Source organism: Callionymus lyra, chromosome 18 (assembly GCF_982586985.1).
Source record: "Callionymus lyra chromosome 18, fCalLyr1.hap1.1, whole genome shotgun sequence".
NCBI classification, from domain to species: domain Eukaryota; kingdom Metazoa; phylum Chordata; class Actinopteri; order Syngnathiformes; family Callionymidae; genus Callionymus; species Callionymus lyra.
This window is the reverse complement of record NC_141835.1, coordinates 3,536,503-3,560,947: the sequence shown is the minus strand read 5'-3', so window position 1 is coordinate 3,560,947 and position 24,445 is coordinate 3,536,503. Positions and strand designations below refer to the sequence as shown.

The 24,445-nt window shown below is 41.5% G+C and overlaps 1 protein-coding gene across 1 annotated transcript in view; it reads right to left on the bottom strand.

Annotated features, from left to right (window-relative positions):
- Nucleotides 1-12,800: 12,800 nt before the first annotated feature.
- The window catches only part of htr1d (5-hydroxytryptamine (serotonin) receptor 1D, G protein-coupled), a 30,197-nt gene continuing 18,552 nt past the window's right edge, over nt 12,801-24,445 (bottom strand). The window contains exon 2 of the mRNA XM_087780244.1: nt 12,801-15,656. Coding sequence (XP_087636370.1) covers nt 13,752-14,897 — 1,146 coding nt within the window. The 5' untranslated portion in view covers nt 14,898-15,656 and the 3' untranslated portion in view covers nt 12,801-13,751. The remainder of the gene's footprint in view (nt 15,657-24,445) is intronic.

The following is a 24,445-nucleotide window of genomic DNA, read 5'->3' as shown; positions in this document are numbered from 1 at the left end:
TACTCGCTGGTCTGAATCTATGATAACTAACCCTCTGAGATCCACTCGCTGGTCTGAATCTATGATAACTTACTCTCTGAGATCTACTCGCTGGTCTGAATCTATGATAACTTACTCTCTAAGATCTACTCGCTGGTCTGAATCTATGATCACTTAATGTCTGAGATCTACTCGCTGGTCTGAATCTATGATAACTAACCCTCTGAGATCCACTCGCTGGTCTGAATCTATGATAACTTACTCTCTGAGATCTACTCGCTGGTCTGAATCCATGATAACTTAGTGTCTGAGATCTACTCGCTGGTCTGAATCTATGATAACTTACTCTCTGAGATCTACTCGCTGGTCTGAATCTATGATAACTTAATGTCTGAGATCTACTCGCTGGTCTGAATCTATGATAACTTAATGTCTGAGATCTACTCGCTGGCCTGAATCTATGATAACTTACTCTCTGAGATCTACTCACTGGTCTGAATCTATGATCACTTAATGTCTGAGATCTACTCGCTGGTCTGAATCTATGATAACTTACTCTCTGAGATCTACTCGCTGGTCTGAATCTATGATAACTTAATGTCTGAGATCTACTCGCTGGCCTGAATCTATGATAACTTAATGTCTGAGATCTACTCGCTGGTCTGAATCTATGATAACTTAATGTCTGAGATCTACTCGCTGGTCTGAATCTATGATCACTTAATGTCTGAGATCTACTCGCTGGTCTGAATCTATGATAACTTACTCTCTGAGATCTACTCACTGGTCTGAATTTATGATCACTTAATGTCTGAGATCTACTCGCTGGTCTGAATCTATGATAACTTACTCTCTGAGATCTACTTGCTGGTCTGAATCCATGATAACTTAATGTCTGAGATCTACTCGCTGGTCTGAATCTATGATAACTTACTCTCTGAGATCTACTCGCTGGTCTGAATCTATGATAACTTAATGTCTCAGATCTACTCGCTGGTCTGAATCTATGATAACTTAATGTCTGAGATCTACTCGCTGGCCTGAATCTATGATAACTTAATGTCTGAGATCTACTCGCTGGTCTGAATCTATGATAACTTACTCTCTGAGATCTACTCGCTGGTCTGAATCAATGATAACTTAATGTCTGAGATCTACTCGCTGGTCTGAATCTATGATAACTTAATGTCTGAGATCTACTCGCTGGCCTGAATCTATGATAACTTAATGTCTGAGATCTACTCGCTGGTCTGAATCTATGATAACTTAATGTCTGAGATCTACTCGCTGGTCTGAATCTATGATAACTTAATGTCTGAGATCTACTCGCTGGTCTGAATCTATGATAACTTACTCTCTGAGATCTACTCGCTGGTCTGAATCTATGATAACTTAATGTCTGAGATCTACTCGCTGGTCTGAATCTATGATAACTTAATGTCTGAGATCTACTCGCTGGTCTGAATCTATGAGAACTAACCCTCTGAGATCTACTCGCTGGTCTGAATCTATGATAACTTAATGTCTGAGATCTACTCGCTGGTCTGAATCTATGATAACTTAATGTCTGAGATCTACTCGCTGGTCTGAATCTATGATAACTTAGTGTCTGAGATCAACTCGCTGGTTTGAATCTATGATAACTTAGTGTCTGAGATCTACTCGCTGGTCTGAATCTATGATAACTTACTCTCTGAGCTCTACTCGCTGGTCTGAATCTATGATAACTTAATGTCTGAGATCTACTCGCTGGTCTGAATCCATGATAACTTACTCTCTGAGATCTACTTGCTGGTCTGAATCTATGATAACTTACTCTCTGAGATCTACTCGCTGGTCTGAATCTATGATCACTTAATGTCTGAGATCTACTCGCTGGTCTGAATCCATGATAACTTACTCTCTAAGATCTACTTGCTGGTCTGAATCTATGATAACTTACTCTCTGAGATCTACTTGCTGGTCTGAATCTATAATAACTTAATGTCTGAGATCTACTCGCTGGTCTGAATCTATGAGAACTTACTCTCTGAGATCTACTCGCTGGTCTGAATCTATGAGAACTAACCCTCTGAGATCTACTCGCTGGTCTGAATCTATGATAACTTAATGTCTGAGATCTACTCGCTGGTCTGAATCTATGATAACTTAATGTCTGAGATCTACTCGCTGGTCTGAATCTATGAGAACTAACCCTCTGAGATCTACTCGCTGGTCTGAATCTATGATAACTTAATGTCTGAGATCTACTCGCTGGTCTGAATCTATGATAACTTAATGTCTGAGATCTACTCGCTGGTCTGAATCTATGATAACTTAGTGTCTGAGATCAACTCGCTGGTTTAAATCTATGATAACTTAGTGTCTGAGATCTACTCGCTGGTCTGAATCTATGATAACTTACTCTCTGAGATCTACTCGCTGGTCTGAATCTATGATAACTTACTCTCTGAGATCTACTCGCTGGTCTGAATCTATGAGAACTTACTCTCTGAGATCTACTCGCTGGTCTGAATCCATGATAACTAACTCTCTGAGATCTACTCGCTGGTCTGAATCTATGATAACTTACTCTCTGAGATCTACTCGCTGGTCTGAATCTATGAGAACTTACTCTCTGAGATCTACTCGCTGGTCTGAATCCATGATAACTAACTCTCTGAGATCTACTCGCTGGCCTGAATCTATGATAACTTACTCTCTGAGATCTACTCGCTGGTCTGAATCTATGAGAACTTACTCTCTGAGATCTACTCGCTGGTCTGAATCCATGATAACTAACTCTCTGAGATCTACTCGCTGGTCTGAATCTATGATAACTTAATTTCTGAGATCTACTCGCTGGTCTGAATCTATGATAACTTAATGTCTGAGATCTACTCGCTGGTCTGAATCTATGAGAACTAACCCTCTGAGATCTACTCGCTGGCCTGAATCTATGAGAACTTACTCTCTGAGATCTACTCGCTGGTCTGAATCTATGATCACTTAATGTCTGAGATCTACTCGCTGGTCTGAATCTATGATAACTTACTCTCTGAGATCTACTCGCTGGTCTGAATCTATGATAACTTAATGTCTGAGATCTACTCGCTGGTCTGAATCTATGATAACTTACTCTCTGAGATCTACTCGCTGGTCTGAATCTATGATCACTTAATGTCTGAGATCTACTCGCTGGCCTGACTCTATGATCACTAACCCTCTGAGATCTACTCGCTGGTCTGAATCCATGATAACTTACTCTCTGAGATCTACTCGCTGGCCTGAATCTATGATAACTTACTCTCTGAGATCTACTCGCTGGTCTGAATCTATGATCACTTAATGTCTGAGATCTACTCGCTGGCCTGACTCTATGATCACTAACCCTCTGAGATCTACTCGCTGGCCTGACTCTATGATCACTAACCCTCTGAGATCTACTCGCTGGTCTGAATCTATGATAACTTACTCTCTGAGATCTACTCGCTGGTCTGAATCCATGATAACTTAGTGTCTGAGATCTACTCGCTGGTCTTGAATCCATGATAACTTACTCTCTGAGATCTACTCGCTGGCCTGAATCTATGATCACTAACCCTGGCTATTACGAAAACACTGTATTTATTTGAAACTTTAAAACCTTATAAACCTTAAACAAGACGTTCTGACTCTTAAAGTGAACATGTATGAACTGTTACGTCACTGAAACAAAATCTTAAATGACAGAATATATTAAAATCCAGACGGGAATTTAAATTCCTGCCATCTGTCTCTATTCATTATCACGTAGATATACAAATAAAAGATGAATCTATGATAACTTAATGTCTGAGATCTACTCGCTGGTCTGAATCTATGATAACTTAATGTCTGAGATCTACTCGCTGGTCTGAATCTATGAGAACTAACCCTCTGAGATCTACTCGCTGGTCTGAATCTATGATAACTTAATGTCTGAGATCTACTCGCTGGTCTGAATCTATGATAACTTAATGTCTGAGATCTACTCGCTGGTCTGAATCTATGATAACTTAGTGTCTGAGATCAACTCGCTGGTTTGAATCTATGATAACTTAGTGTCTGAGATCTACTCGCTGGTCTGAATCTATGATAACTTACTCTCTGAGCTCTACTCGCTGGTCTGAATCTATGATAACTTAATGTCTGAGATCTACTCGCTGGTCTGAATCCATGATAACTTACTCTCTGAGATCTACTTGCTGGTCTGAATCTATGATAACTTACTCTCTGAGATCTACTCGCTGGTCTGAATCTATGATCACTTAATGTCTGAGATCTACTCGCTGGTCTGAATCCATGATAACTTACTCTCTAAGATCTACTTGCTGGTCTGAATCTATGATAACTTACTCTCTGAGATCTACTTGCTGGTCTGAATCTATAATAACTTAATGTCTGAGATCTACTCGCTGGTCTGAATCTATGAGAACTTACTCTCTGAGATCTACTCGCTGGTCTGAATCTATGAGAACTAACCCTCTGAGATCTACTCGCTGGTCTGAATCTATGATAACTTAATGTCTGAGATCTACTCGCTGGTCTGAATCTATGATAACTTAATGTCTGAGATCTACTCGCTGGTCTGAATCTATGAGAACTAACCCTCTGAGATCTACTCGCTGGTCTGAATCTATGATAACTTAATGTCTGAGATCTACTCGCTGGTCTGAATCTATGATAACTTAATGTCTGAGATCTACTCGCTGGTCTGAATCTATGATAACTTAGTGTCTGAGATCAACTCGCTGGTTTAAATCTATGATAACTTAGTGTCTGAGATCTACTCGCTGGTCTGAATCTATGATAACTTACTCTCTGAGATCTACTCGCTGGTCTGAATCTATGATAACTTACTCTCTGAGATCTACTCGCTGGTCTGAATCTATGAGAACTTACTCTCTGAGATCTACTCGCTGGTCTGAATCCATGATAACTAACTCTCTGAGATCTACTCGCTGGTCTGAATCTATGATAACTTACTCTCTGAGATCTACTCGCTGGTCTGAATCTATGAGAACTTACTCTCTGAGATCTACTCGCTGGTCTGAATCCATGATAACTAACTCTCTGAGATCTACTCGCTGGCCTGAATCTATGATAACTTACTCTCTGAGATCTACTCGCTGGTCTGAATCTATGAGAACTTACTCTCTGAGATCTACTCGCTGGTCTGAATCCATGATAACTAACTCTCTGAGATCTACTCGCTGGTCTGAATCTATGATAACTTAATTTCTGAGATCTACTCGCTGGTCTGAATCTATGATAACTTAATGTCTGAGATCTACTCGCTGGTCTGAATCTATGAGAACTAACCCTCTGAGATCTACTCGCTGGCCTGAATCTATGAGAACTTACTCTCTGAGATCTACTCGCTGGTCTGAATCTATGATCACTTAATGTCTGAGATCTACTCGCTGGTCTGAATCTATGATAACTTACTCTCTGAGATCTACTCGCTGGTCTGAATCTATGATAACTTAATGTCTGAGATCTACTCGCTGGTCTGAATCTATGATAACTTACTCTCTGAGATCTACTCGCTGGTCTGAATCTATGATCACTTAATGTCTGAGATCTACTCGCTGGCCTGACTCTATGATCACTAACCCTCTGAGATCTACTCGCTGGTCTGAATCCATGATAACTTACTCTCTGAGATCTACTCGCTGGCCTGAATCTATGATAACTTACTCTCTGAGATCTACTCGCTGGTCTGAATCTATGATCACTTAATGTCTGAGATCTACTCGCTGGCCTGACTCTATGATCACTAACCCTCTGAGATCTACTCGCTGGCCTGACTCTATGATCACTAACCCTCTGAGATCTACTCGCTGGTCTGAATCTATGATAACTTACTCTCTGAGATCTACTCGCTGGTCTGAATCCATGATAACTTAGTGTCTGAGATCTACTCGCTGGTCTTGAATCCATGATAACTTACTCTCTGAGATCTACTCGCTGGCCTGAATCTATGATCACTAACCCTGGCTATTACGAAAACACTGTATTTATTTGAAACTTTAAAACCTTATAAACCTTAAACAAGACGTTCTGACTCTTAAAGTGAACATGTATGAACTGTTACGTCACTGAAACAAAATCTTAAATGACAGAATATATTAAAATCCAGACGGGAATTTAAATTCCTGCCATCTGTCTCTATTCATTATCACGTAGATATACAAATAAAAGATGTTTTCTAAGAGTAGAAACATCTGCGACACGTATTAAGACTTGTTTGGATCATTTTAAACTAAAACATGAAAACAAAATAAACAGGATGCAGAAGCATCTGGATCAGGAACGTCTCCGCCTCTAAACTCCCAGTGTTGGTCGTGTCTTCAAATCCATTGGCTGTCACTCATCGTCATTAACCCTGTGCAGTAACACCACGGTTCAGTTGAAACTAATGTAAGAACAGAGGAACCGTCCAAGCGTGAGGCGGGTTTCCATGACAACAGAGTCGGACGGAGTGATGAACACACAGAGCAACATCTCCGCGGCGACTCTCCATCTCTGGAATGTTAACAGTGTTTGAGAAGAGAAGGAACAGAACCAGTGACCTTCTCTCTCAGTGAACCCATGATGTCAAATGATGAACAAACACCTGTGATGTACGTCGACGACATCTTCTTCTACAGTGGACGACAAACAAAGATCTTATCGACTCCTCGTTACTCTCTTTAATATATTCCTCCCATTCAATTATTATTCAATTTATAATGTATTTTGTGAGTAGATCTCAGAGGGTTAGTTATCAATGATTCAGACCAGCGAGTAGATCTCAGAGGGTTAGTTATCAATGATTCAGACCAGCGAGTAGATCTCAGAGGGTTCGTTTTTGTATAGATTCAGATCAGTGAGTAGATCCCAGAGGTTTAGTTATCATAGATTCAGAACAGCTAGAAGATCTTAGAGGGTTTGTTATCAATGATTCAGACCAGCGAGTAGATCTTAGAGGATTAGTTATCGATGATTCAAACCAGCGAGTAGATCTCAGAGGTTTAGTCATCATAGATTCAGACCAGTGAGTAGATCTCAGAGGGTTAGTTATCAATGATTCAGACCAGTGAGTAGATCTCAGAGGGTTTGTTTTTGTATAGATTCAGATCAGTGAGTAGATCCCAGAGGTTTAGTCATCATAGATTCAGAACAGCTAGAAGATCTTAGAGGGTTAGTTATCAATGATTCAGACCAGCGAGTAGATCTTAGAGGATTAGTTATCGATGATTCAGACCAGCGAGTAGATCTCAGAGGGTTTGTTTTTGTATAGATTCAGACCAGTGAGTAGATCTCAGAGGTTTAGTCATCATAGATTCAGACCAGCGAGTAGATCTTAGAGGATTAGTTATCAATGATTCGGACTAGCGAGTAGATCCCAGAGGGTTTGTTTTTGTATAGATTCAGACCAGCGAGTAGATCTCAGACATTAAGTTATCATAGATTCAGGCCAGCGAGTAGATCTCAGAGAGTAAGTTATCATAGATTCAGGCCAGCGAGTAGATCTCAGACATTAAGTTATCATAGATTCAGGCCAGCGAGTAGATCTCAGAGAGTAAGTTATCATAGATTCAGGCCAGCGAGTAGATCTCAGACATTTAGTGATCATAGATTCAGACCAGCGAGTAGATCTCAGACATTAAGTTATCATAGATTCAGGCCAGCGAGTAGATCTCAGAGAGTAAGTTATCATAGATTCAGACCAGCGAGTAGATCTCAGAGAGTTAGTGATCATAGATTCAGACCAGCGAGTAGATCTCAGAGAGTAAGTTATCATAGATTCAGACCAGCGAGTAGATCTCAGAGAGTAAGTTATCATAGATTCAGACCAGCGAGTAGATCTCAGACATTTAGTGATCATAGATTCAGACCAGCGAGTAGATCTCAGAGAGTAAGTTATCATGGATTCAGACCAGCGAGTAGATCTCAGACACTAAGTTATCATAGATTCAGACCAGCGAGTAGATCTCAGAGAGTAAGTTATCATAGATTCAGACCAGCGAGTAGATCTCAGACATTAGTATCATACAAGTTATCAGGGTCTGAGCAGAGATCGGACCTGCAGCAGCAGCAGAATAATAATATTCATGGCAGCTCTTCAATAATTGATTTCCATTATTCCTGCTTATGTGATCCGCTTCACGTTGAATATACATCTGGGTTGCATGAGAGTCATGTGTAGGCGGACAGAAAGTTGTCGTGTTGTGTATGCGCTTGTTAATGCAACAGTAAAGGTTCAAGCTCTGTTCATTATTTAAATAATAACCTTCCGTGATTCTTCCTTACATAAGCGACTCTCAGCTGATGCTTCTGCTTCACATCCGAGCGTCGCTTCCATCGAACACTTGCATTAACCAGCCGTGACACCGACGCTGAGGAGGCCGAGAGGAAGCGACGGCGAGAGAAGAGCTGCTGAAACATGCATCGTGACAGCTGTCGTTTACTGGAGCCGCCGCTGTGATGTCACTGCCGTCTGAGGCCAGGAATACTGAATGAATCATGTTTTCTCAGAGGACAGACATCTGGGAGAAAAACTACAAACATCTGGGAGAAAAACTGCAAACATCTGGGAGAAAAACTGCAAACATCTGGGAGAAAAACTGCAAACATCTGGGAGAAAAACTGCAAACATCTGGGACAAATACTGCAAACATCTGGGACAAATACTGCAAACATCTGGGACAAATACTGCAAACATCTGGGAGAAAAACTGCAAACATCTGGGAGAAAAACTGCAAACATCTGGGAGAAAAACTACAAACATCTGGGAGAAAAACTGCAAACATCTGGGAGAAAAACTACAAACATCTGGGAGAAAAACTACAAACATCTGGGACAAATACTACAAACATCTGGGAGAAAAACTACAAACATCTGGGACAAATACTACAAACATCTGGGAGAAAAACTACAAACATCTGGGACAAATACTGCAAACATCTGGGAGAAAAACTACAAACAGCTGGGACAAATACTACAAACATCTGGGAGAAAAACTACAAACATCTGGGAGAAAAACTGCAAACATCTGGGACAAATACTGCAAACATCTGGGAGAAAAACTGCAAACATCTAGGAGAAAAACTGCAAACATCTGGGAGAAAAACTACAAACATCTGGGAGAAAAACTGCAAACATCTGGGAGAAAAACTACAAACATCTGGGAGAAAAACTACAAACATCTGGGAGAAAATCTGCAAACATCTGGGAGAAAAACTACAAACATCTGGGAGAAAAACTGCAAACATCTGGGAGAAAAACTGCAAACATCTGGGAGAAAAACTACAAACATCTGGGAGAAAAACTGCAAACATCTGGGAGAAAAACTACAAACATCTGGGAGAAAAACTACAAACATCTGGGAGAAAAACTACAAACATCTGGGAGAAAAACTGCAAACATCTGGGAGAAAAACTGCAAACATCTGGGAGAAAAACTACAAACATCTGGGAGAAAAACTACAAACATCTGGGAGAAAAACTACAAACATCTGGGAGAAAAACTGCAAACATCTGGGAGAAAAACTACAAACATCTGAGAGAAAAACGACAAACATCTGGGAGAAAAACTGCAAAAATCTGGGAGAAAAACTACAAACATCTGGGAGAAAAACTGCAAACATCTGGGAGAAAAACTGCAAACATCTGGGAGAAAAACTGCAAACATCTGGGAGAAAAACTGCAAACATCTGGGAGAAAAACTACAAACATCTGGGAGAAAAACTGCAAAAATCTGGGAGAAAAACTACAAACATCTGGGAGAAAAACTGCAAACATCTGGGAGAAAAACTGCAAACATCTGGGAGAAAAACTGCAAACATCTGGGAGAAAAACTGCAAACATCTGGGAGAAAAACTGCAAACATCTGGGAGAAAAACTACAAACATCTGGGAGAAAAACTACAAATATCTGGGAGAAAAACTGCAAACATCTGGGAGAAAAACTGCAAACATCTGGGAGAAAAACTGCAAACATCTGGGAGAAAAACTGCAAACATCTGGGAGAAAAACTACAAACTTCTGGGAGAAAAACTGCAAACATCTGGGAGAAAAACTGCAAACATCTGGGAGAAAAACTACAAACATCTGGGAGAAAAACTACAAACATCTGGGAGAAAAACTACAAACATCTGGGAGAAAAACTACAAACACCGGGGAGAAAAACTGCCAACATCTGGGAGAAAAACTGCAAACATCTGGGAGAAAAACTGCAAACATCTGGGAGAAAAACTACAAACATCTGGGAGAAAAACTGCAAACATCTGGGAGAAAAACTGCAAACATCTGGGAGAAAAACTACAAACATCTGGGAGAAAAACTGCAAACATCTGGGAGAAAAACTACAAACATCTGGGAGAAAAACTACAAACATCTGGGACAAATACTACAAACATCTGGGACAAATACTACAAACATCTGGGACAAATACTACAAACATCTGGGAGAAAAACTACAAGCAAAAACATCAATATTGTGTCAATAACAACATTTAAATACTTATTTATATATATATATATATATATATATATGTTGAGTTCAAATAATATTTAACAATATACTCCAGGTACTTCGGTTTCCTCCCACAGTCAGAGGTTTATTGAGAACTCTAAATTATCCGTTGGTGTGTCAGTGTGTGTGTGTGTGTGTGTGTGTGTGTGTGTGTGTGTGTGTGTGTGAGTGTATGTGTGTTTGTGTGTACTCTATCCTTGCAACCTTTCCAGGGTGTCCCCTGCCTCATACCCTGAGCAGCTGGGATAGTCTGCCGCCCTAAAAATGTTTTTTAATTTTAATATTCAGTAGCTCTTAAAAGGAGAAAAAAACAAGTGAAAAAAAAGACAAATATTAGAGAAAACAACCTTAAAATGAAGGAAATTAAATCCACATATAAATTAAAGGCAACTTTGAAAATGTAATTAAAATGTTAGACTCATAAAATATATATTTTGAAAACATAAAACACATCCAAACAATAATTAAGAACATTTTCAAACTATAGATATTATAAAAACGATATAATAAATTCTGTTTTATTGAAGATGATTGGATTCCTACATCCGAGCTCATCCACCCATCAGACGTCATCATGAACGGACTGAAGGTTGTTAAGATCACATCAGCGGCGCTGCTGACCTTCTCGAAAGGTTCCACCTTCTCATCTTACCTGACGTCAAACCCTTGTCGGCGCAGGATGAATAGAATCCCACCTTTATCTGGACTGAAGACCTTTAGAAAAAGGTTTACATCTTATTTTAACACAAGAACGTTTTGTTCCTCGAGTGTTTCCTCCAACACTTTTATTTTTAATACCATTTCCGAACATCTTATGGCGGAGCAGCTGCACACCTTCAGCAACAGGCGCTCCATCAGATCCTCTTGGATCCGCTGAAGGGTCAGGATCGTGACTCGTGGAAACTTCTCACGATCGTCTCTGAGCTCGTCTCGCTGACTTCAGCACCAGCAGCAGTTTTCTTACACGGTCGATAGAATCCAGTCGACGTAAACTGAAAGAAGATTTTATCTGCATCCGTGTGCGGACGGACGCGTCGGACGAGGAAACAGGTTTTCTTCCGCAGATCTTGGACACGTGAAGAGTTTGGTTGTTAAAGCTTCACTCGGAATAACGTTCATTCTCTCCAGATGGGTTTTTGAAACACAATATGTTGGTGAGACCCTGAAATAATTTGTTTAAGGAAGTGAAATGAATTACACAATAATGTAGATATTTGAGTCGATGTATTTGTCATTTTAACCAACGTCATGAAAAATATATATTGAAATACCATCTTAACCGAGTGACACCATCAGTTTCTATCAATTACTTCGTATCTATACAGTAAATATAATATTCAGTAAATAAAATGTCAACTGAAGGCTTAGCTAGTTTAGTGTAGCAACTCATTACACTTTATATTGTCTATATATTCGATAAGAATCATTATCTCAGTTTTATAAACGATCATTTAAGAAGCTTTAAAGTAAATGTGTGTTATGGTGTAATAAATATATCAGGTCACATTTCCTCCATAATGTTCATTTGTCTTTTCCTAGATAATAAGTAATAATAGTTATAAAAATACCTATAGTTTTGTTCGCAAAGTCATAAAACTGCTTTTATGCACTGGAAAAGTTTTGGGTCCATTTCAAACCAAAAAAAAGTGCCAGAAAACATGTATTTACACATTTGTGAGCGTCTGGCGAGAGATTAGTTCAAGGATTTCCTTCTGCAAATAAACAGCATCTCACTGCTCAATCTGTTGTCCCATAATGCTTTGCAACAGTTGATTTTTTTTCCCGTGTTAATTATAAAACTCATGGTCTAAAACACGTTTAAGGTAAAGATAAGGAACAGTGATCATGGAAGTTTAAACTGAAACTTCCAATACGATAAAACTGTTCTTGAAGAAAATGAATGTGTTTGATAGGATTAAAGACAAGAATAGAAACTTCCTGTTGGTAAATATATTTCTAGTTTGACCCTCGACTTGGAAGTCAAACTGCTACGAGGGACCAGAATCCTTCAGCCCAACATCTCACATTTGTGTCCTTCAAAGTATGTGTTAAACTCGTACTTGCTTCTCTCAGCGGGTCCTTCACTGTTTATTAGCATTTATTTTCACAGTAGGATGTTCATGGATGGAGTTGATACTGTGTTTCCATTTCACTCTATAATGACAGGGTAAGCCCCTCTGGAGGGGGGGGGGGGGCTGCTATAAATGCTGAACCCTTGACAACCTTCCTGCCGTTAATACACTCACAGGTCCACACAAACACACACACTTGTAATTGCATACACAGAGACAAATTAGCTGCGTTTGCTTTCCAAGGGCTTTACTGAACCACAGGAACATATAGAGCAGCAGGAAACAAACACGGAGACAAAACACATTTCATGGCTTTTCAATTCCACTGGATCACATCCAGTCCCTCTGAGTTTGCTTCTCCGGTGAGTCTTTGTTCTGAATCCAGACACCAGACCTCCGTCGTGGTCTTCTTGTGGCGCGTCTGTGATTCTGGGGAGAAATGATCTTCAGCATGCAAGTCTTTTCCAGGGATATACAGAGGAGGGTCATGAGCGATGGGAAGAAGCGTCGATGGAAGATGTTCTAGTCACGCTCACGATACAATCACTATTGGCCCTGATCCACCGTCACGCCGCAGCTCCTAGTACTGGACTGGACTCTCCCTGGTTTTTTGTCGTAGTTTCCACTAACACGGCTCATCGGAGCGCGAATATTTTTTGGTACCTGCTCAGCTCTGGTTCCAAAGCGAGCCGAGCCGGCACTAAAAAGGTGGCGTGGACCGACTGCAGGCCACTGATTGGTCAGAGAGTGACTCAGGGCCGGGTCTAGGCAGGGGCAAGAGGGGGCCTGGCCCCCTCAAATAAATGTTGTGCCCCCTCAAACTTACATGTAAGTAAGTAAGTAACAGCACAATGCCCCCTCAAGATGTGTGGCTGCCCCCTCATACATGCCTGTCTAGACCCGGCCCTGGAGTGACTTCGTCTTGGCGACTCCCAACAACAGGAACTTCTCGCTGCGAGAAGGATTATTACAGTATGTTGGTCCGACTGTTGTTCCATGAAGAGGCTTCTTTTGTGTCTGGTCAGTACACCCTTGCTTTGTCGAGGTGGCCCCGCCCACCACCAGTCGCTAGAAGGGCCGGTGGAGTCCAGGCGAGTCCAGTCCAGTCGGGGCTGAGAGTGTGAAGTGAAAACACACCGTTTCATCTCCTGGTTGAGGTCGTAAACCCTGGAACGAGTCTCTCAGGTGAACCGTCGACACTTGACCAGTTTTTGGAAAGCCTGCTTGAAGTCGTCGTTGAACGCCGTGTAAATGATGGGATTGATGAGGGAGTTCAGGTATCCTAGCCAGGTGAATATATCGAACAGCACAGGGTCGAACCAGCAGTCTTTACAAATGACCATCACCAGCGTGCCCACGAAGAACGGAAGCCAACACACGATGAACGCGCCGAGGATGATGCCCAGAGTCTTGGTGGCCTTCCTCTCGCGGGCGGCGCACAGGCGTTTCCTCTCCAGCACGCTGTCCGCCAGCTTCACCTTGACGCTGTTCATGAACAGAGGAGACCCTCCTCCGGGACCCTCGGCCGCCGAGTGGAAGTGCCCGTCCTGGTTGGAGGACGAGTTGAGGGAACAGAGGGAGGAGGCGGCCGACGTCTGGATGAGCTGGGCGGTGGTGAAGCGCTTCCCGGAGGACGACGGCAGCTTCATGATGCGGGAGCGGGCGGCGACGTAGATCCGCCCGTAGAGGATGATGAGGAGGATGGTGGGAACGTAGAAGGCGCCGAAGGTGGAGTAGAGCGTGTACGAGAGCTGATCCGTGTTCACCAAGCACTCCGTCAGCTCCTCGTGGGCCTTCGCCTGTCGCCAGAAGAGCGGCGGGATGGAGATGCAGATGGAGATCACCCACACGACAGCCACCATGAGCGCCGCCCGCCGCATGGTGCGGCGCTTCGTGTACTCCAGGGCGTCCGTGATCGCCCAGTAGCGGTCCAGGGCGATCACGCACAGATGCAGGATGGACGCCGTGCAGAAGGTGATGTCGGACGACAACCAGATGTCGCACAGGATCTGCCCCAGCGACCAGGTCTTGCTGACCGTGTACAGGATGCACACGGGCATGACCATGATGGACACCAGCAGGTCGGTGACGGCCAGCGAGCCGATCAGGAAGTTGGCGGGGGTGTGCAGCTTCCTGGTCATGTAGATGGTGGCGATGACGAAGCCGTTGGAGAGCGTGGTGGCCAGCGTGATGAGGATCAGCAGCAGAGAGAGGCTGATCTTGAAGACCAGGACGGTCTCCTCGCTCCAGGGCGGCTCCGCCGTGGAGTTCGGGATCTCCGTGAAGTTGCCGGCGAAGTAGTCCAGGGAGCTGTTGTCAAGTTCCATCTTTGCTTCCGCTCCTCTGACCGGCAAACTTGTCAGTTAAGTGCCAGGGCTGACCTTAAAGCAGGTGTCTTCAGTTCACGCATGGCTGCAAGGAAGCCTGGAGAGCCGCCGGCTTCCAGCCTCTCTCGTCTGCATGACGCCGGAATTATCATTCACACCAGCTGTTCCATCATCCCAGATAAATGCTGCTTCTAATTAGACCGAACTTGTCCTTCCCAATTCTTCAGTATCGATCCTCCTCGCCGGTGTTACAGCGAGACACGAGAACGCTCATTTGTATTCAGCTCCTGCGAGACTCTTGGTTTCTCTCCCACCGATGCTCTTATCTCATCTCCAGCTGGCAACATCACCTCCAGTCCCAACCTCCCTCTCTTTCAAATGCTTTAATGGGCTCCTCCTTTCCAATAACGCCAACCGGGGCCCGGAGCGAGATGACGACCAGAGATTCCACGGCTTCACGTTTCACCGACAACGTTTCCGAAGATGGCATTGAAGTCTTTCAATTCGAGTCGGACGCCGGTCGGCCGCGCTCCTCCGGTGACCGTCAGGCTGGCGTAGGAATAGACATAATGTCATTATTCACCGTGGGCTCGGGAGAAGAACTCCTATCTTCCTTCCAGCATCGCATCACCAACTATTGTCGTCAGGAAATTGCAAGAGCAGCGACTCAGGCTGAATTCCAGCTCAGGATCCAGATGCCGTGCGGCTCTTCTTCGGGTGCGTCCGGGTTTGGTCGGGGCGTCATCTTTCAATCTTCTCCTGCGAAAGAGATAAACAAAAAGGAGAAGTTGTTATAATTGACTGTTACTCTCACCTACATACACACAAACAAACCACCTACACCAGGAACCCACGCAGCTCACGTGCTGCAACAGACTAGTATGACTTCATGTACTGAACCACCCACGTGACCCAGATCCACGTTCGCTGCACCGAGTCCAAGACAACTGGTCAGCAGAGTTAAGAACAACAACATGTGGGAAACTATAGCGACGGAAATATAAACCTAACAAGTCAAAAACATATAGTTGATGCTAAAATTCCAAGGTCGGTCCAGGAAGGTATTAATATACTTAAGAGACAAAATATACTGATATTTTTGTTACAAGTATATACAACAACCCAGTAATGATCACATGACACACATAATGTGTTAATGACCTACAAAATGTTCATGATAAACATGATAATGATGATTAAAACAATACTCATAGGACGCATACATAATTCAATGACAGTATTTATTTAAAATGAGTAATAAATCAATTAAAAAATATATGTAAATTATGTATGAAGTAAAATGTTCAGTAAAGAAACCAAATTAAATACAGATAAAGTGACGATACCTTTGCTAACAATGGTAATGGTAATGGTAACTCTGCAGCCAGAATTCTGAGCCGCTCTAGTAGAAGAACTCACATTTCTCCGATCCTTAAAACTCTTCACTGGCTTCCAGTTTCTTTCAGGATCATTTTAAAATTCTGCTTCTTACTTTCAGATCTATTCATGGTCAGACCTTCCATCACTGATCTGATCCAGCCTTACACCCCAGCTCGGGCTCTGAGGTCTGTGGATCAGAATCTACTTATGGTTCCACGCACATGACTCAGGACCAGAGGAGAGAAATCTTTTCAGGCTGTTGCTCCTAAGCTTTGGAACGATCTTCTCTCTCTTTGTTCTTGATGATCTATTGACTCATTCAAGAAACATCTGTGTTTGATGATCTACTGACTCCTTCAAGAAACATCTGTGTTTGATGATCTACTGACTCCTTCAAGAAACATCTGTGTTTGATGATCTACTGACTCCTTCAAGAAACATCTCTGTGTTTGATGATCTACTGACTCCTTCAAGAAACATCTGTGTTTGATGATCTACTGACTCCTGCAAGAAACATCTGTGTTTGATGATCTACTGACTCCTTCAAGAAACATCTGTGTTTGATGATCTACTGACTCCTTCAAGAAACATCTGTGTTTGATGATCTACTGACTCCTTCAAGAAACATCTGTGTTTGATGATCTACTGACTCCTTCAAGAAACATCTGTGTTTGATGATCTACTGACTCCTTCAAGAAACATCTGTGTTTGATGATCTACTGACTCCTTTAAGAAACATCTTAAGACGTTTCTATTTGTTCAGGCTTTTCCTTGAATTTCTCGAACTCCTATGTTGTTCTCAGTATTATCTTGATCTTTAAAGAATTTTTTTTTTTTTGAGTATTGTTTTGTTTGTCTAAGCGCTTTGTGACCCTGGTCTCGAAAAGCGCAATATAAATAAATATTACTTACTTACTTACTTACTAACAGAATCTTTTCTTATTTAATTTCAATTAGATTTTAAGATGTTTACAGCGATGCTCACATAAAAACAAGCAGGAAGTAAGAAAACATGAACATGTTCAAACAGTAAATGCATGAATCATGAAAGAGAAAACAAAGAACATTGTTTGAACGCTGATCAAACATCTTTTCTCTCTCAATCTGATGCAATGTTGCCGTCAGCCACTGTGTTCGATTATCATTAATTCATGGTACAAGCGTGTTGACCGACGGGTCTGGAGCTGGTGGAGCTTCAGTTTTCACGCACGACTCCTCGGTGAATCTCCAGGCTTCAGATTGCGTTTGTAATCAGTGGTCGGATTATCCCGGAGAAGCTCAAACGATGACAGATTATTTTTCCTTCTCCGCCTGAACAGTCGTCCTTCTCAGTTGAGTTTTTATCATATTAGTATCTATTCATACACAAGCTTATCTTTTAAAGCTCTGTACAAATGCTTACTTTTTATTACTATTAAAGGTTTTTTCCATCTGGATTCTTCTTCTAATTCAATGTTCATTAGCATGTTTAGTTTATGTTAAAACAATATCTTAAAACACTGGATCATGAAAATGCTAATAAATCTAAAATGAGCGAGAAAACGTTTAGTAGATTTCAGTACAAATTTTTTGTGCGAACCTTCTGGTTCAAACTTTTCAATACGAAATCTTTAGTGCAAACCTTATTGTTCTAACTTTTTAGTAATAACTTTTCAGTAAGAACCTTTCATTATGACATTTTTAGTATGAAATTTTCAGTATGAACTTTTCAGTACGAACTTTTCAGTACGAACTTTTCAGTACGACCTTTTCAGTACGAACTTTTCAGTACGACCTTTTCAGTACGAACTTTTCAGTACGACCTTTTCAGTACGAACTTTTCAGTACGACTTTTCAGTACGACTTTTCAGTACGACCTTTTCAGTACGAACTTTTCAGTACGACTTTTCAGTACGACCTTTTCAGTACGAACTTTTCAGTACGACTTTTCAGTACGAACTTTTCAATAAGAACCTTTCATTATGAAATTTTTAGTATGAAATTTTCAGTAAGAACTTTTCAGTACGAACTTTTCAGTACGAACTTTTCAGTACAACCTTTTCAGTACAACCTTTTCAGTACGACCTTTTCAGTACGAACTTTTCAGTACGACTTTTCAGTACGAACTTTTCAGTACAACCTTTTCAGTACAACCTTTTCAGTACAACCTTTTCAGTACAACCTTTTCAGTACGACCTTTTCAGTACGAACTTTTCAGTACGACTTTTCAGTACGACCTTTTCAGTACGAACTTTTCAGTACGACTTTTCAGTACGAACTTTTCAATAAGAACCTTTCATTATGAAATTTTTAGTATGAAATTTTCAGTAAGAACTTTTCAGTACGAACTTTTCAGTACGAACTTTTCAGTACAACCTTTTCAGTACAACCTTTTCAGTACGACCTTTTCAGTACGACTTTTCAGTACAACCTTTTCAGTACGACCTTTTCAGTACGAACTTTTCAGTACGACTTTTCAGTACGAACTTTTCAATAAGAACCTTTCATTATGAAATTTTTAGTATGAAATTTTCAGTAAGAACTTTTCAGTACGAACTTTTCAGTACAAACTTTTCAGTACAAACTTTTCAGTACGACTTTTCAGTACGAACTTTTCAATAAGAACCTTTCATTATGAAATTTTTAGTATAACATTTTCAGTATGAACCTTTCAGTACCAACTTTTCTGTACGAACTTTTAAGTACAAAATTTATAGCACAAACTTTTCATTCCGATCTTTCGATCTTCACGTATATTCAACGCAAACACACAATAATCAGAAAGAAAATATTTATTTGTAAATCAATCTAAAAACTTCCTCAAGCTGACATTACATTCCAGGACATCCTACCTCAGGAGTTTTTTAATCTTGAAAAAAAGAAAAAAAAAGTTTTTATTTGTAAAGCTTTACACACATGAAATGAACTGGGTTCCTTCCAAGCTGGTCACAGCAGGAAGAGTCTGGTTCTGCTTGAGGTTTCTGCCTGTTCAAAGGATTCTTTTTCTCGCCACTTTTGCCAGTTGTAATTTCCAATGTTTTTATCTTCTCTTATTTAGTGTTTTTAAATCAAAATACAATCGGAACAATTGACTATAAAGTGTCACATTTCTTTGTTTGGTGAAGCTCAGGTACTGAACATCAACTCATCGATTCTACGACCAAAATGATTCTTTGTACTTCCAGTAAATCCAGTGTAAATCCATCTTCTACTCAGTCGACCCTGACGCTTCACAATCTATTTGTTGATTTGGGCGACGCTACACTCACACCTTCTGACCCCGGCTGGCTGGGAAGACACACCGGAGACGGATCATCGATTCACATTAAACTCTAGATGTTTGGTTTGAAAATAAAATGACAAAAATAAAATGAATCTTTTTTACCAACAACAACCATTTCAGATTGAACACAAACACACATTTTGTAAATCAATCTACACTTTGTCTGGTCAACAAACTCCAGCGTTGAATTATGGATGAGAAGTTTGTGATGGAGAGACTATAAAATATGGATCTCCAGGATGTGTTTATCATTATAGTCACAGAGTTCTTCCTCCTGTTCGCGGAGACGACGCTTCGCAACATTGCGCAGGAGGTCAAGAGGTCACGTGTGATGAGTCGGCGTGGGCGTGTCGAGCAGAACACACATGTGCAGCATCTGCACGACCGCCGTCCACCCACGGACGCGCAGAAGGTTCGCTTTCCTGAAGGAGGATCGCGTCGATGCATGAGGCGATGGAATGAAGACCATCTCGTGAACAGAAGAGATGAACTTGTTCTACCGCGAGTGTCTCACGGTCGCTCAGTCCTTGTCATGGATGGAAACACAATGACGAACACAAGAAGATCCATTCAGGGTTGGATGGATGGATGGAGGGATGAAAGGATGGATGGGTGGATGGAGGGATGAAAGGATGGATGGATGGATGGAGGAATGGAGGAATGGATGGATGGAAGGATAAAGGGATGGAGGGATGGAGTGATAAAAGGGTGGAGGGAAGGAAGGATGGAGGGATGAAAGGATGGTGGAATGGAAGGATGGATGGATGGATGGATGGATAGATAGATGGAGGGATGGATGGATGGATGGAGGGATAAAAGGGTGGGGGGATGGATGGATGGAGGGATGAAAGGATGGTGGAATGGAAGGATGGATGGATGGATGGATGGATAGATAGATGGAGGGATGGATGGATGGATGGAGGGATACCTCCGAGCCTCACACAGGGCACTAAAAAAAGTAGTTATTAACGTTTTACAGTTGCTGCTTCCTATGAAGATGTTCCTAGTATGACAACGTATTTAACAATATGGAGACAATATGGCTTTGTCTTTGTCTTTAGACTTAGATTGTGTCATCTTGTTCTTCCTCTTTATGTTCTTCTTATTTAATTTTTTATGTATTATTTTTTATTGTTTATGAAAAATTGCTGGCTATTGGTAAAAAACAATTTCCCAAAGGAGACCTCCTGAGGGATCAATAAAGTTTTACCTTACCTTACCTTACCTTATAAAAGGGTGGAGGGAAGGAAGGATGGAGGGATGAAAGGATGGTGGAATGGAAGGATGGATGGATGGATGGATGGATGGATGGATAGATAGATGGAGGGATGGATGGATGGATGGAGGGATAAAAGGGTGGGGGGATGGATGGATGGATGTAGGGATGAAAGGATGGTGGAATGGAAGGATGGATGGATGGATGGATAGATAGATGGAGGGATGGATGGATGGATGGAGGGCTAAAAGGGTGGGGGGGGTGGATGGATGGAGGGCTAAAAGGGTGGGGGATGGATGGATGGAGTGATGAAAGGGTGATGGATGGATGGATGGAGGAATGGATGGATGGAAGGAAGGATGGATGGAGGGATGGATGGATAATGGAATGGATTGATGGAGGAATGGATGGATGGATGGATGGATGGATGGATGGATGGATGGATGGATGGATGGATGGATGGATGGATGGATGGATGGATGGATGGATGGATGGATGGATGGATGGATGGATGGATGGATGGATGGATGGATGGATGATGGATGGATGATGGATGGATTATGGATAGATGATGGATGGATGGATGGATGGAGGGATGAAGGGATGAATGGATGGAGTGATGAAAGGATGATGGGATGGATGAATGGAGGAATGGATGGATGGAAGGATGGATGGAGGGATGAAAGGATGGAGGGATGAAAGGATGGATGGATGGATGGATGGATGGATGGATGGATGGATGGATGGATGGATGGATGGATGGATGGATGGATGGATTCGTTCTCCAACATCTCGTCGAAGCCAAAGTGATCTTCTCTTGTATTTCTTCTTCTGTCGTTCACTCTTCTTCTTCACCGTCCATTGAGCCTAATTTACAATCAGTTCCGGGACTAGCGCCCCCACAAACAGGGCAGGAGAGTCTAGGTACTGACACGTGATGTGTGTTGCAGTAAAATATCGATGATTCACTACGACAGAGAACAACGATACATCGTTACAGTAATGATTCACTTATTCTCAACCTGTATCACATTGATTTTGGCCTCTGGAACCATCGGTATCTGTACAGTTTGAATCGACTGAAGCCTCCAACGACCCTGGACCACTGGGACTACGAGGAATGACGGATGAACAAATTCAAAGTTTTCCATTTCATCAGTTCTTGCTGTTTATCTTATGAAACATATTTAAGCTTTTGGGTGTTTTTGCATCGACACGAAAACATTGTGTTTAATTTTCTGCTGTAAGAGTTTATTCCAAAGAACAACATCATTAATCTGAGATAAACACAACTGGACGGTTCTGACCCTCGTGGACCCGTTCAATCCCAGTTTGTTCTTTAATAATGTGTTTCTTACAGAAATCTGTCGAGTCAGCGAAACAAAAGCTGTTTTTGTTTTCCAAGAGTTCGGACTCGGACTCGCTCGTGCACGAGGAGGCAGAACAAATGTTTGGACCGACGCCGTCTCTCCTCGACCACCATTATTCTCGTTCTCCGCACCAACGTCTAAGTCGACCTTTAACCTCACGTGACTAACGATGCAGATGTGAGTCGCCGTCACCGAACTAATGGGTCTTTGCTGCAAATATTGCTTTTATTTTCCGACGTTTACTTCGGCTGAGAAACTTCCTTCAGCACCAGTGGATTATTCACCATATAAATATATTTCCCGTCGACCTCTGCTTGTTTCTCACGCCCCCCCGCCCAGCGAGATGAAGCGACATATAGAAGGAAGCGTCGTGTGTTCGTGAAGCTTTGAAACACGAGGATACATTTGTAACCAAACCAGGGTCTGATTTAAAACACCAGCCTGAGGCCCTGAAGGCGTCGCGCTCCGAGAAGCTCCGTGATTGTTTTTTTCTTTCATGCTTTTCATATCGTTCTTCTCGTTTGTCTTGTGTTGTTGACACTCTTTTCCTCTTCTTCTTCCATCACTACGTCTTGTGTTGATTCATTGAAAAAGTACATTCATGTGTGGAGTTGATCTATTGTGACGATTCAAGTCCTGAGCTCGTGATACTGAGACGAAGATATAACAGCGAACTAACAGCTCTGGGCTCCAGAAAGACATAAACTGTTCTTTATCCTTTAAAGTTATACATGTGACTTTGAACCAGATCTAATTTCTACTCTTTGTTTTAGTTGAATTAAAGTGTCTATGTGTTAAAGTGTGTATGTGCGATGTGGGACTCTATTGTATCATCAGTGTGTGTGTGTTGTTGTGACTCTATTGTATCATCAGTGTGTGTGTTGTAGTGATGTGTGACTCTATTGTATCATCAGTGTGTGTGTGTTGTGATGTGGGACTCTATTGTATCATCAGTGTGTGTTGTTGTGATGTGGGACTCTATTGTATCATCAGTGTGTGTTGTTGTGATGTGTGACTCTATTGTATCATCAGTGTGTGTTGTTGTGATGTGGGACTCTATTGTATCATCAGTGTGTGTTGTTGTGATGTGTGACTCTATTGTATCATCAGTGTGTGTTGTTGTGATGTGTGACTCTATTGTATCATCAGTGTGTGTTGTTGTGATGTGTGACTCTATTGTATCATCAGTGTGTGTTGTTATTTTTGTTGGACTCTATTGTGTCATCAGTGTGTGTTGTTGTGATGTGGGACTCTATTGTATCATCAGTGTGTGTTGTTATTTTTGTTGGACTCTATTGTATCATCAGTGTGTGTTGTTGTGATGTGTGACTCTATTGTATCATCAGTGTGTGTTGTTATTTTTGTTGGACTCTATTGTGTCATCAGTGTGTGTTGTTGTGATGTGGGACTCTATTGTATCATCAGTGTGTGTTGTTGTGATGTGTGACTCTATTGTATCATCAGTGTGTGTTGTTATTTTTGTTGGACTCTATTGTGTCATCAGTGTGTGTGTTGTTGTGATGTTTGACTCTATTATATTATCTGTGTGTGTGTTGTTGTGATGTGTGACTCTGTTGTATAAGTGTGTGTGTGTTGTTGTGATGTGTGACTCTGTTGTATAAGTGTGTGTGTGTTGTTGTGATGTGTGACTCTATTGTATCATCAGTGTTTGTGTGTGTTGTTGTGATGTGTGACTCTATTGTATCATCAGTGTGTGTGTTGTTGTGATGTGTGACTCTGTTGTATAAGTGTGTGTGTGTTGTTGTGATGTGTGACTCTGTTGTATAAGTGTGTGTGTTGTTGTGATGTGTTACTCTATTGTATCATCATTGTGTGTGTGTTGTTGTGATGTGTGACTCTATTGTATCATCAGTGTGTGTGTGTTGTTGTGATGTGTGACTCTGTTGTATAAGTGTGTGTGTTGTTGTGATGTGTTACTTTATTGTATCATCATTGTGTGTGTTGTTGTGATGTGTGACTCTATTGTATCATCAGTGTGTGTGTGTTGTTGTGATGTGTGACTCTATTGTATCATCAGTGTGTGTGTGTTGTTGTGATGTGTGACTCTATTGTATCATCAGTGTGTGTGTGTTGTTGTGATGTGTGACTCTATTGTATCATCAGTGTGTGTTTGTTGTTGTGATGTGTGACTCTATTGTATCATCAGTGTGTGTGTGTTGTTGTGATGTGTGACTCTATTGTATCCTGAGTGTGTGTTTGTACAAAACTCTCTTTTCATGGAAATATTGACATTATCTTAAGCTCCGCCCACTGAAAACACTGTTTTTCTGGAGATGAAATCTTGTTGATCATAACCACA